The 11951-nt window shown below is 34.4% G+C and overlaps 1 protein-coding gene and 1 non-coding gene across 2 annotated transcripts; one reads left to right on the forward strand and one right to left on the reverse strand.

Moving 5' to 3' along the window:
• Positions 1-323: 323 nt before the first annotated feature.
• LOC18444331 (uncharacterized) lies at positions 324-1712 on the reverse strand. The gene is made up of 2 exons (XM_006854506.4): positions 711-1712; positions 324-586 (listed from the first exon to the last, which is right to left on the reverse strand). Exon 1 carries the CDS (start codon positions 1689-1691, stop codon positions 729-731), a length of 963 nt encoding a protein of 320 aa, XP_006854568.2. The 5' UTR covers positions 1692-1712; the 3' UTR covers positions 324-586; positions 711-728.
• A 7508-nt stretch (positions 1713-9220) lies between these two features.
• TRNAF-GAA (transfer RNA phenylalanine (anticodon GAA)) lies at positions 9221-9293 on the forward strand. The gene has a single exon. It is a non-coding gene; the product is annotated as a tRNA-Phe (tRNA).
• The last annotated feature ends 2658 nt before the right edge of the window (positions 9294-11951 follow it).

Genomic DNA, 11951 nt, shown 5'->3' on the forward strand with positions numbered 1-11951 from the left:
CACTTGGTCTGATCTCTACCATTTGTTATTATGATCAGGCAATATATGGCCTGGTTTTGTACCATGTACCACATGCAACTAGTTTATGTCATACTTTTCAGTGATGACTGGGCTTTCCAAATAAACTTTTCATGATTGTGTAACTGTAAAGATATTGTGGTAGGTAGAGAGAGGAAACATGATGATGCATGTCCTAAAGAGAGTGTTAGAGAGAGATGCGTGGTGTGCCAAGTTTGCGTATGCATGGACACTTTTGGCAAAAAAATCAACCCATAATGTAAACAATAACATAAGCTAATTTAAAATCAATGGCGCACTTGATGTAACAAATTCAAAGCCAAATATTCTTATTGAAAACTTATTCCATACACAGCAAACAGAGGAGAGAGTGACAAGGATTGCTTCATTCTCTCTAAATTCACAAATTCAAATTTTATTATGGGTGGATGCCTTATTGATTCTTGATGACAAAAGGAATTCTTCTTTCATCATGAGCTCATAAGTGGAGGATGGCAGCCACTGAAATGCAACTTGAAAGGACCAAGCAAATAACTGATCAAACCCTAGATGACAATAAGTAAGATACCTGCACATGAAACCAATGATGCATCAGTAGCTAGAGAGTTGTTATTTGATATTGTAAATTCCATGAGTCTTAACTATATGATTAGAGGCTTTCAAGAGTGGTACTGCAAGGAAGATAGTCATACCTCAATCAAGTGAGCCACTTAGTAGTGTGCTGGTGGTGGAGGGGAGGTATAGTAATAGACAGGAGGGGGAGGAGACTTGTAGACTGGAGGAGGTGGCGGCGGAGACTTGTACTTGTAGACAGGAGGTGGAGGAGATTTGTACTTGTAGACTGGAGGAGGTGGTGGAGGAGACTTGTACTTGTAGACTGGAGGAGGAGGAGATTTGTACTTGTAAACTGGAGGAGGTGGTGGAGGAGACTTGTACTCGTAGACTGGTGGTGGGGGAGACTTGTATTTGTAAACTGGGGGAGGTGGAGGTGGTGACTTGTACTTGTAGACTGGAGGAGGTGGGGACTTGTATTTGTAAACTGGAGGTGGTGGTGGTGGAGACTTGTACTTGTAGACTGGAGGAGGTGGAGGAGGAGAACTGTAGTGGTAAGGAGGAGGTGGTGAATGCTTAGGAGGAGGGGGAGAGCTATAGTGGTAAGGAGGAGGAGGAGAGTGCTTTGGTGGTGGAGGAGAGCTATAGTGGTATGGAGGCGGTGGAGAGTGCTTTGGTGGAGGAGGTGAGCTGTAGTGGTAAGGAGGAGGGGGTGAGTGCTTAGGGGGAGGAGGAGAGCTGTAGTGGTATGGAGGAGGTGGTGAGTGTGTTGGTGGTGGAGGTGAGCTATAGTGGTATGGAGGAGGGGGTGAGTGCTTGGGGGGAGGAGGAGAGCTGTAGTGGTAAGGAGGAGGTGGAGAGTGCTTTGGTGGAGGAGGTGAGCTGTAGTGGTAAGGAGGAGGTGGGGATTGCTTTGGTGGAGGAGGAGAGCTGTAGTGGTATGGAGGAGGGGGTGAATACACTGGTGGAGGAGGAGAGGTATAGTGGTATGGAGGAGGTGGAGATGAATAGCTATAGCTTGCACTGCTCTCCAAAGGCATGAGGGCGAATAGGACAACACAAAGGGACATGAGTGGGAGGCCTTGAGACGCCATGCTTCTCCTCTCTCTAGACCAACCCATGTTCAAACTCCAATTGCTTATGCTAAGGCCTTCCCCTTGCCACCCTTTTATACCCATCCAACACCTTATTCTAATGCTAGGAGGTGTGCAAACAAATGTTACAAAATAGCATGAGTCACTTGCCATAAAAAAAATTTAAAAAACATGTACAAAAAGTCATTTGGGAGGCTGCTAGGAAGATCTCACATGGGCTGGCACATCCTTGTCAATAAAATAAAAAAAAATAAAAAGAACCCTAATTTTGAAAGGAAGAAATTCTTTTATTTGACCAAGTAAAAAGTAATGAGCCAGGCCAGGCAGTCATGGGCCTATATTTGCAGGCCATTATATTACCAACAACCCCTTCTTCGACGCCTACCCGCGACCGCCTGTTCTTCACCGTGCACGGTCAAATCCGTACGTGGCTGAGATGCTTGCACCTTCATGACAAACACGCATCCACATGACAGTTTCAAAACGTCACTACCACCATTTCCTCATCTTGCTCATGCTCTCTCTACACTTCTTTTCTCATGTCTCTCCCTAACAATTACTTTCTAAGCCCTAAGGGGTGGCCATGAGCCAAGTGGTGCGGTCTTAAAAAACTAGGGTCTTAGCCATGAACTGTGTCTTGAGGGCACGATTAAGGCTAGTGCTGGCATGGTTAAGCTCGGCCGCTAATTGTTTTTTTTTTTAATTAGTTTCCTTTTAGAGTGATTTAGATATGAACTCTAAATTCTTTTTGGTAGAATTTACAAAAGAATGTCGATCAACCTGTTTTTTTTTTCAAATTTTTTTTAAATCTGAATATGGAATTCTCGATCCAAATTTTCTTTTCTTTTTTTCTGGTTTTTTCATTAGCAGGGCTGAGTCCCAAGCTTAAAAAAAATAATTAAATTGACAATTTTGATAAAAAAAAAAAAAAAAAAGGGTTCACAGACCTTTACCTATAAATAAAAGATTTCGTGTTTTAAAAAAATTTTAAAATCCATACATAAATCACCCTTTATTTTTAGCCCGATCCTCTACGGACAAATGGCCAGGGCAAAGCCAAGGCTTGCCCGCCCCGTTTCCAACCATTGCTCTCTCTCTCTAAGTTAACATTATCATGTCTCACTCACTTTATTAGAGTTATTCTTTGGTACTCTCTCTCTCTAACTTTGAACTGAGCTGTAAGTTCTAGAAGTTCTAAAATGTTACAATTAACAAACCAAACGTAATTTGCCATAACACGAAAGCTTCTCGACCTTTCTCAATCTAAACACACTTATTATTGAAAAGTAGAGAAACAGATAACCATCTAAGACACTGCCATTTCATAAAGAAGCGACTACATGCTGCTAATCTGACGGTCCTTACTCGCAACATGGCTTCCTCCACACCTTCTATTTCTCTCTTTATCAATAAAGGGTGCGGTTTGTATAGAGCCTAGGATGTAAAGTCCATTTCAGACTACATCTCTCTCTCTCTCGACGCTCCATTAAAAGAAACGAAAAAGTAAGATTCCCTTGAAATTTATGATTACATTTTTTTGGATAATTAGCATTAACATGGAGGAGCAAACTGATGTGGGAGAAATTGTTAATTATTTGGAAATAAAAAATTTCGGATAAATTGGTATTTTTGGAAAGAGAATTTTATGGTAAGATATTTTCTCTTTTTCAAAATATACAACTCAATATATTTCTAAAAGCATTACATAACTTGTATTTCATATGGAACATTTATCTACAAATTTCCCGGTTTGTGTAAAATCAAAATCTAAAATATCAGGTCATGTCTTTTTAAAGAATCAATTGAGTGATTTACGTACGCACACTAAAATTTTAAGTGAAATACAAAACACTCTGTTTATAAGTGGAAATTACAAAGAAAGTCAATCAATCTCTTTTTTTTCTTTTTTCTTTTTTTTCAAAATTACCCATTGATCAACTCCAATTTTGAGTTTTACTTATTTATTTATTTATGTATTTATTTAGTTTTTTCATTAATATGGCAACGTCTCAAGTTTTAAGGCAATGCCTTACTAATGAAAAAACTAAAAAAAAATTTAAAAAAAATCAAAACTCGGGTTGACTGAAGGGAAATTTTGAAAAAAAAAAAATCATAAATGGGTTGACCTTCTTTGTAATTTCCTCCTATAAATAGAGTATTTCATATTTTACCTAAAATTTTAAAGTCCATACATGAATCACTCATCAATTAAGCATAGGCATCTTAGGAACAAAAAGTTGCACAAGTGTACATCTACGTAAATCACTCACCAATTTAGCATGGGCATCTTAGAAACAAAAAGTTGCACAAGTGCACATACTACCTAAATCACTCATCAATTTAACATGGGCATCTTAGGAACAAAAAGTTGCACACGAAAGTGCACATGCTCTTCCGAGCTTGGAAAGGCCCCTACCCATTTTTTTCAATAGATCAAGGAGTTTCATTTTTTAAAGTGTTAATTGAAATGCTTAGCAGTAGGAATGGATACCGCGATGTGATAACTGGGTGTGGAGAATGCTAGCACCACGACCCTAGGCCCTTTCCCACCAAACTCTTATTTAGTAATAAGAACACAGTAAAAATGTCATGTTTTTTATAGAACTTTGATGATCTCACAAAACAATTGTGCCATAAACTCTTATTGAGGTAATCTCCCTTTTCTTCTTGCAATTGTAATCTAATCCTCTTTTTTTCTTCTCTTTTTTTTTTTTTTTTTTTTTTTTTTTTTTTTTTTTTTTTTTTTTTTTTTTTTTTTTTTTTTTTTTTTTTTACTACAAAAACTAACCGATCCCAAATTGTTCAGATAAGATTCCATGAAGAATTATTTTACAAAACTTGATCTAGATAGTCATGTTTTTTTTTTTATATAAAAATTAACCGATCCCAAATAGTTCTAATAAGGCTATGATGAAAAATTATTTTACAAAACTTGATCTAGATAGTCTTTTTTTTTTTTTTTATTTGTTTTACAAATAGTTCTGATAAGGCTCCATGAAAAATTATTTTACAAAACTTGATCTAGATAGTCATTTGGTTAAAAGTGAACTGACTACTGATTAAAGAGAAAACTAGGATATACTGTAACCTTGAGAAGACTTTTCCAATGGTTAGGTGATGCATTTGTAGTAATGGGAAGTTCCAAAAATTGATTATATGTTCCCTAGCAATTTGTATTTGTCATTTTGTTTGAAATGATGACTTCTTCTGTAGAAACAGATCATGATTCTCTCACTTCAAGTTGTCTTCTATTCTATGATTTTACAACTCAGACTTTCTGCTTAAAATTTGTTTTTTATTTAGAGCACGTCTTGCGTGCCCTCATGGTGGGCACCATGAACTTACTCCCTCGGATGGCGCAGAGGATTTTTCTTCTTCTTCTTTTTTTAATTCTTAGGAATCCACTTTAAAATCACTACATAATTTTTTTTGAAAAGCCAAACTTAGATTATGAAAGTTCATGTGACAAATATATGTGCAGTTAATTATACAAAAAATATAATTGCAATCTGCAAAAAGATTTAAAATCCTAATAAAATATTATGAATATCTCATGATCGTATAAGCATAACTTTGTAATTATTTACTAAGAGTAAATAAATTCTAATGTTATCTATAGAATTTGTTACTTTATATTAATTAGTTTAGCTTACATTTGATAAATTTATTTGAAATTGAATTATATTCATAATATTATCATCTCTAAGTTATTAAGATATCAATTTTTATATATTGTTCTAAATATTAAGATCATGCCATCTAAAAATTGGATAATCTTTTGCCCCTTTTGTTTTTTTGTTAACATTATTGGATGATCTTTGTCCAAAAGCTGCTCCTTTTTACATGCACAAGTACAATCCATTTACTTTTGATTGGTCTCTAGGTTGAGGAGATTACATTCCAATATTTGGGGTCCTAAATATAACCCGTAAGGTTTTACCTGAGGGAGTAAATGCTTGATATGCACCCCCGGGAGTATATGGTCCTTTGGCTTTTTTTCTCACTTTAGGGGAATCATCAAAGGAAAAGTATTTGGTGACTTAGCAGACTCATTTGTTTGCGTGCACCCCCCCTTCAAAAGGTGTGAAAAATGCATTTTGGATCCAAAATTTTAGAGTTTGGCCTTTGATGGCATACTCTTTTTAGACATCCACTTTAAAAATGGATGTTTGATACATAAGGAGACTCACGAAGACAGGTGAGTCGGCCGACTGACCAAAACCGGATCCATAATCTAAACAATCAAATTTCATTAAAGTTAGGGAGCTTATCTCCATGGACTATTATTTTAAAGGATGAGTGGGACATTAAATGTGGTGGGACCAAACTTTTTTTGCCTCTAGATGAACATGGCTCCCTTAAATTTCTTTGAGCTTGACTCATTTAATTATTTTCCACTTTGCATTTGTCTCCATTTTCCCCTAATGAGGAAAATAATGGTAGAATCCAAGCTTATTTAGCTTTCATAAGTTTGGTATATTTTGACCATATCTTATCTATTCCCATGGTCGGTCTAATCAGGCATTGTACGTGTCCTCAACTACTCAATGAATGCCTAGCATTGTTTGAAAAAATTGTGCTACTTTTTTCATTGATCACACCAAACCTCTACATGGAATGGCTACTCCTCTTGGACCACGATTGCAAAAAAATATTGGGCGGAAAATGTAGCTCCCTTAGACTATTCCCCCGGCTTACAAGAAGCCACGCAGACTTTGCCTAAATAATAAAATTTTGAACGAGGTTATTGTTGAAGGACATTCTGCTAATGTTATCAGTTGATGCAGAGAGGCACAGAGAGCCAATAATTTTTTTTTCTTGTATACTATTGCATTGACCATTTTTAGCAATGTTACATCTTAACAAAAAAAAAGAAAAGAAAGAAAATTCTAATTAAGGGACCTAGAAGCAAAATAATTCCTTGCGAAAGAACATATAAAACTAACATAAATCCTTGTTAGAACATGACCCACTATGAACATAACATGTGAATTACTATGAGTTTTTGGTTATTGTTAATTTTTTATTAATTATTAATTTTTAAATTATTATTTTAAATATTATTATTATTATTATATTGAGAGTGTGGGGGAATAAAAGGTGTCGGTGGCCTTATTTGCAGAAATCCCAGTTTCAACGCTTGGCCTATCGCCATGTTAAGGGGGATTGAGAATATACGACTCGCATAAAAGTCGGCCCTATCTCATTTTAAAATACGATGTATATAATTTTTACATTTAATTAAGTATTTACTTTTGTTTTTTGTTGGGTAACATGACCGAGTTGACCCGACCCATGTAAAACGCGAGAATTTAGTTGTGCCTGGCTGTCCTCCTCAATAATTCCCTACCGTTTTTAATATATTCGTTTTTTTAAGCACCGAAAACTCGGTCTTTCTTATCTTTGAAGTTTGAAGCACAATGATAACATAGCTGGATGCCATTTTCCTGTCACGTTCCATGTTACATGTACACACTGCTCTTTCAATAATTCTTCCCACTTCATATAATTTCTTTTTCTTTGTCTGCCTCTAAATAATCAACATTTTGCCCTATGGTGAGGTCTGTATTGAGTAGATCTATAAATATGTAAATTTTTTTTAAAAAATAGACGGTCTATATATTATTTTTAGGATTGAAAATTATCATTTTTCTTTATATTCATATATTCAGTGATTTAAAACACATCGGGTAGGCACGGAATCGCCTGGTCTGACCCGTATCGATTTTATCAATATATAAGAAATCGTCCTGGTCTAGAAAAGAACCAATAATTTGTTGCAGTAAAAATGTTGTTTTGCTACAATAAAAATTTTATTTTCCTACAGTAAAAATACAGATTCACCGATCTGGATCGGGCCGGTTCACTGTTTTTTCACGTATTCTTTCGCCAATTCACTTCTTTTCTGCCGTTTTTTGTGATGCTCGATATGAGTCATTGATCCAGCTTTTAGATCATTGGATACATCTGAAGATCGAGATAAATAATTGGAAGGTTTTCCAACTTCAAAACACTTTTTCCTACTAGATTTTTTATGTGTATCTTACTTTTTACCCCAATTATCAACGGGTTCTTCTCTATCTGATCATCAATCTCTTTAATAATTCATAGTTTTTCTCTTTCCATCAATTATCATTAATGCACTTGATCCCATCAGAATGCTAACGAAAAGAAGTTCTGTCCAACCAACATGCAAAAAAAATTATCTCTAATCTTTAGAAGATGTGCTGCAAACTTAGGATTTTCATGTAGGTTAAAATCTAAACAACATGACAGCCCAAATGCTACTTCTTATGGTGGACCGTACACATGTCAGGGTGTATTAGTCATTTTAGAAATGTTAACTCACGTTTGTTCCTTTCGTTGTCGATATGCTTGGCTTGTATGCAGGACAGATTTGTGAGCCTTAACCTCTACAAGGAAGCATTATTGATAATGAAACAAATGCTAATTGACTAAAAAAAAAAAAAACAAAGGGGGTTTAGTGGTAGGGTGTTTATATTAGCAAATTTAAATATGAAGTTATCCTTTTATGAAGCAAGGGCTTGGCCCATTTATGAGATAATTATTGAGAGAAATTATGTGGCCCATTGTCAGAGAATTATTGAGGGAAATTATGTAGAAAAAATAAGTTTATGTAAGGTTGCCATCTTATGGTGTAGAATTAAGGTGCATTTCGTAAATGTTTGTTTTGAAGTTGAAAACTATCTAATTATTTATCTCAACACTCAAGATATATGGATATAGAAAAAGAAAGATTTAAGTCCCACAAATAGTATATTTTGCAACACATTATCCAGAAATTTTCAAGATTTTCATACGTTGATACTCTGCTTGATTTGAACTACTATTGTAGTTTGAAGTCTTATAATTAAAAATGAAAATAGGCCCTCAAGCCATCTGCTGAATTTTCCACACCAAAATCATATCTTATGGCAAAATTTGGAGTTATGCTTTTGATTGTTTAATATTGCAACCTTATGCAAACCACACCCATTATATAATAGTTATTTATGGAGTTTATGCCAAATCATGTCCGGTTGATCCAACGATCCAGTTGGTCGACCCTATTTGGGTCTAGATCTGGACCCAATTATGATTTGGGTTAGGTCCGAGTCCAAGTCGACCCGACCCAAACATATCTACATACACACACCTATACATACATATATTTATACACACACGCACATGCACACACACACATATATCTAAAATATATATACACACATAAAATATATATATTTATAAAAAAATATTTTTGAAATATGTAATATTTTGATAAATTTGCCTATATATGTATCATGTGTGTGTGTGATGTGTGGTGTGTATATATATTTTTTTGAAATATATTTTTTTGACTATTTTTTTAAAAACTTTTTGTTAGATTCTATACCCATACACAAACCGGGTCGGTCGACCCCGACATCGCTACTCCTAATAATACGGGGTAAAAGGGCTCATTTAAGGTTTTTTTTAATAAAGAGGGCTTATTTAAGTTAAAAAGGGGAGGCAAAAGATTAATTTCTGTAGAAAACAATTCTAAATGAAACATCAATGCGGGGATAGCTCAGTTGGGAGAGCGTCAGACTGAAGATCTGAAGGTCGCGTGTTCGATCCACGCTCACCGCAAAATCTTTCCTCAATATATTGTGTTCTCTTTTATAGATTCCACGCATGGGTGTGGAGGGTCTAGGATCATTACTCTTTACATCCTGGTTACTACTAAAAAATTTCGCGTATGAAAAATAACATGCACCATCCCAAGAGATTAAAACGTCAGCAAATTTTGATTTGCTTTGTTTTTATTCACTCGTTGTTATATTTTCATTGTTTGATTTTCTATTGAATTTATCATTTTGAGGTTTTATGTTTTGGATAAGCTTAATACTGTTATAGAACTTCTAATTTTTCTTTTTCTTTTTTTCCGAGTGTAGTTAGCATAAAAGCCTTTTCTAAATTTTCTATAAATTTCCATTTTTTTTTCAATGCTAATTTTTTCTATAATGTATTATTCCTTTAAATCTAGCTTGGATAAAACCACTGTTTTAAAACTTAGTGGGGTGGATCATCCACCCCATAGATCCGTGTTGGATGTTGAATCGCCTATCTTGATTGGTCGAGATCAGTTTTGTATAAGTGATTTAGAAAAATAATAAATTTACAAAAAAAATTAAAATAGGGGCTTATAGTGTGGGGATTTAGAGGGTACTTAAAAATGATATTAGATAGTATTAAAAATGAAAAAATATAAAAAAAGGGGGTTTTGGGGGGAAACCAGGCCGGGACCTAACTTTCTCATAACTGATTTGTCCCGACCGATTCCTAATCCAGATCAACGATTTCTGATTTGGATTACCGGATTTTAAAATATTGAATAAAACATAAAGATAGTTTTAAAATATATGGATATATATTTTTTTGTTAAGAATTTTATTGGATTTGTGTTAGGGATGAGACTTTAGAGACTAAAAAGGAGATACATGAATTTTAAGAGATTTGAAAAGAAAAATTTATAACTTACACTTCTAATTTAAGGGTGTGGTTTGTATAGGGCTGAGGTTCTAAACATTAAAAGTAAAGTGCACCTTCAAATATTGTCGAGAAATGCCGTTTTAATATAAAACCCTAATTCCTCATATTATTTCATAGTAAACCCTTATTCCATTTTTTTTTCAAGCGGCATAAGGAGACCCCTAAAGATTTCACTATACCCCTTCATCTTTTATTTCTCTCTTTTATTGACTTTTGATCATAAAAATTGACCTCAAAAAATCTTTTTATACCATTTCAACCCAAAAACTTTTTAAATGGATGGAAAGGGAAAAATAGGGTTAAAAAACTTTTTGGATTGAAATGGTATACAAAAATTGTTAAGGCTAAGTTTTTATAGTCAAAAGTCAATAAACGAGGGAGATAAGAGATGAAGAGGTGCAGTGAAATCTTTAGAGGTTTACTTATGCCGCTTGAAAGACAAACAAAAGGAGGATCTACCATCAAATAATATGAGAAATTAAGGTTCTATACGAAATTTTCCCTTAATTTTATTATGATTTGTCGGACTTAAATGAGGTGCATATATGTGCATAGGATACAGTTTGTATAGAGCCTAGGCTCTAAACAATCAAATTAGAGCCTACCTTCAAATAGTATCAAGAAATGTGGTTTCAACACTAGAAATCTTTGTGATAGTCTTAAAATATATTTTCATCTTTATTTATAAGTTTTAAAGCTAAGAAAATAGTGTAAATCGAAAGATTTACGAAAACTTGGAAATCTTAAAAATTGGCGAACAAAAAATGTATTACAAATACACTCTTTCCAAAACTTGAAATCTATTTTTTTCTCATGTTCATGCATCTTGATGTCGAGATGATCAATTTGAGGATATTTAAGCATCAAAACAATCTATTCTCGTGAATGTTTTTAGGTAGGCTCTAATTTGATTGTTTAGAGCCTCGGCTCTAAATAAACTTTTCCCATGTGCAAATATTGGGGTCTATTGCACTTGTACTTGTTTCTGAAAAAAAAAAGAATTATAATACTCAATGGTGGTTGCTCATTTCTGGATCTTTTATGTGTTTTGCGCTTGTTGTGTTTCATAGCGGTGGTGGGCTTATGAGATCATTTTCACCTATACACTGAGGATGCATTTATATAATGTGATGATTTAGGTTGTGGTGTTTTAAATAGTTTATTTTATTTGGATAGTGTAGATTTAACACAATATCAAAAGTTATCATGTATTTAATACAACGTTATATCTACACCGTCCAACTAAAATTGACCACGTAGATTAAGAGATACTAATGCAATTTTACTTGTTGCTTCATATAATTTTTTTTATATATCATATACTTTCTTTTGAAAATTTGTCAACGTGAAATGATCATCCTAGTAGTGTCTTTCGAGTTACGGACCATCTCCTCTAATGAAGTAAGCTATTGGTGTATACTTCTCTTGCACGTTTGGTTCATGTGAAAATGTTTTCTCATGAAAAAATTCTCTCATACAGTCAAGTATAAAAATATTTCTAGATCAATTAGTTGTCAATTGGTATGAAAATATACACTGAGACCAATTGATATAAACATATTCCCACACTTGACCGTATGATAGAATTTTTTATCAAGGGAACCAAACGTGTTAGTCATAATGTATATTCCCTACCAAACGTGTTAGTCATAATGTATATTCCCTTTGTTTGGGGGGAACAAGTCTTGTCGGTATATATGGGACTCGAACCCAAGCCAAGTCTAAGTCAATTGGATCCCGCCCAACTCATTGGGT

Source organism: Amborella trichopoda, chromosome 11 (genome assembly GCF_054954075.1).
Source record: "Amborella trichopoda isolate Santa Cruz 75 chromosome 11, AtrichopodaSantaCruz75HAP2 v2.0, whole genome shotgun sequence".
Taxonomy (NCBI): Eukaryota; Viridiplantae; Streptophyta; class Magnoliopsida; order Amborellales; family Amborellaceae; genus Amborella; species Amborella trichopoda.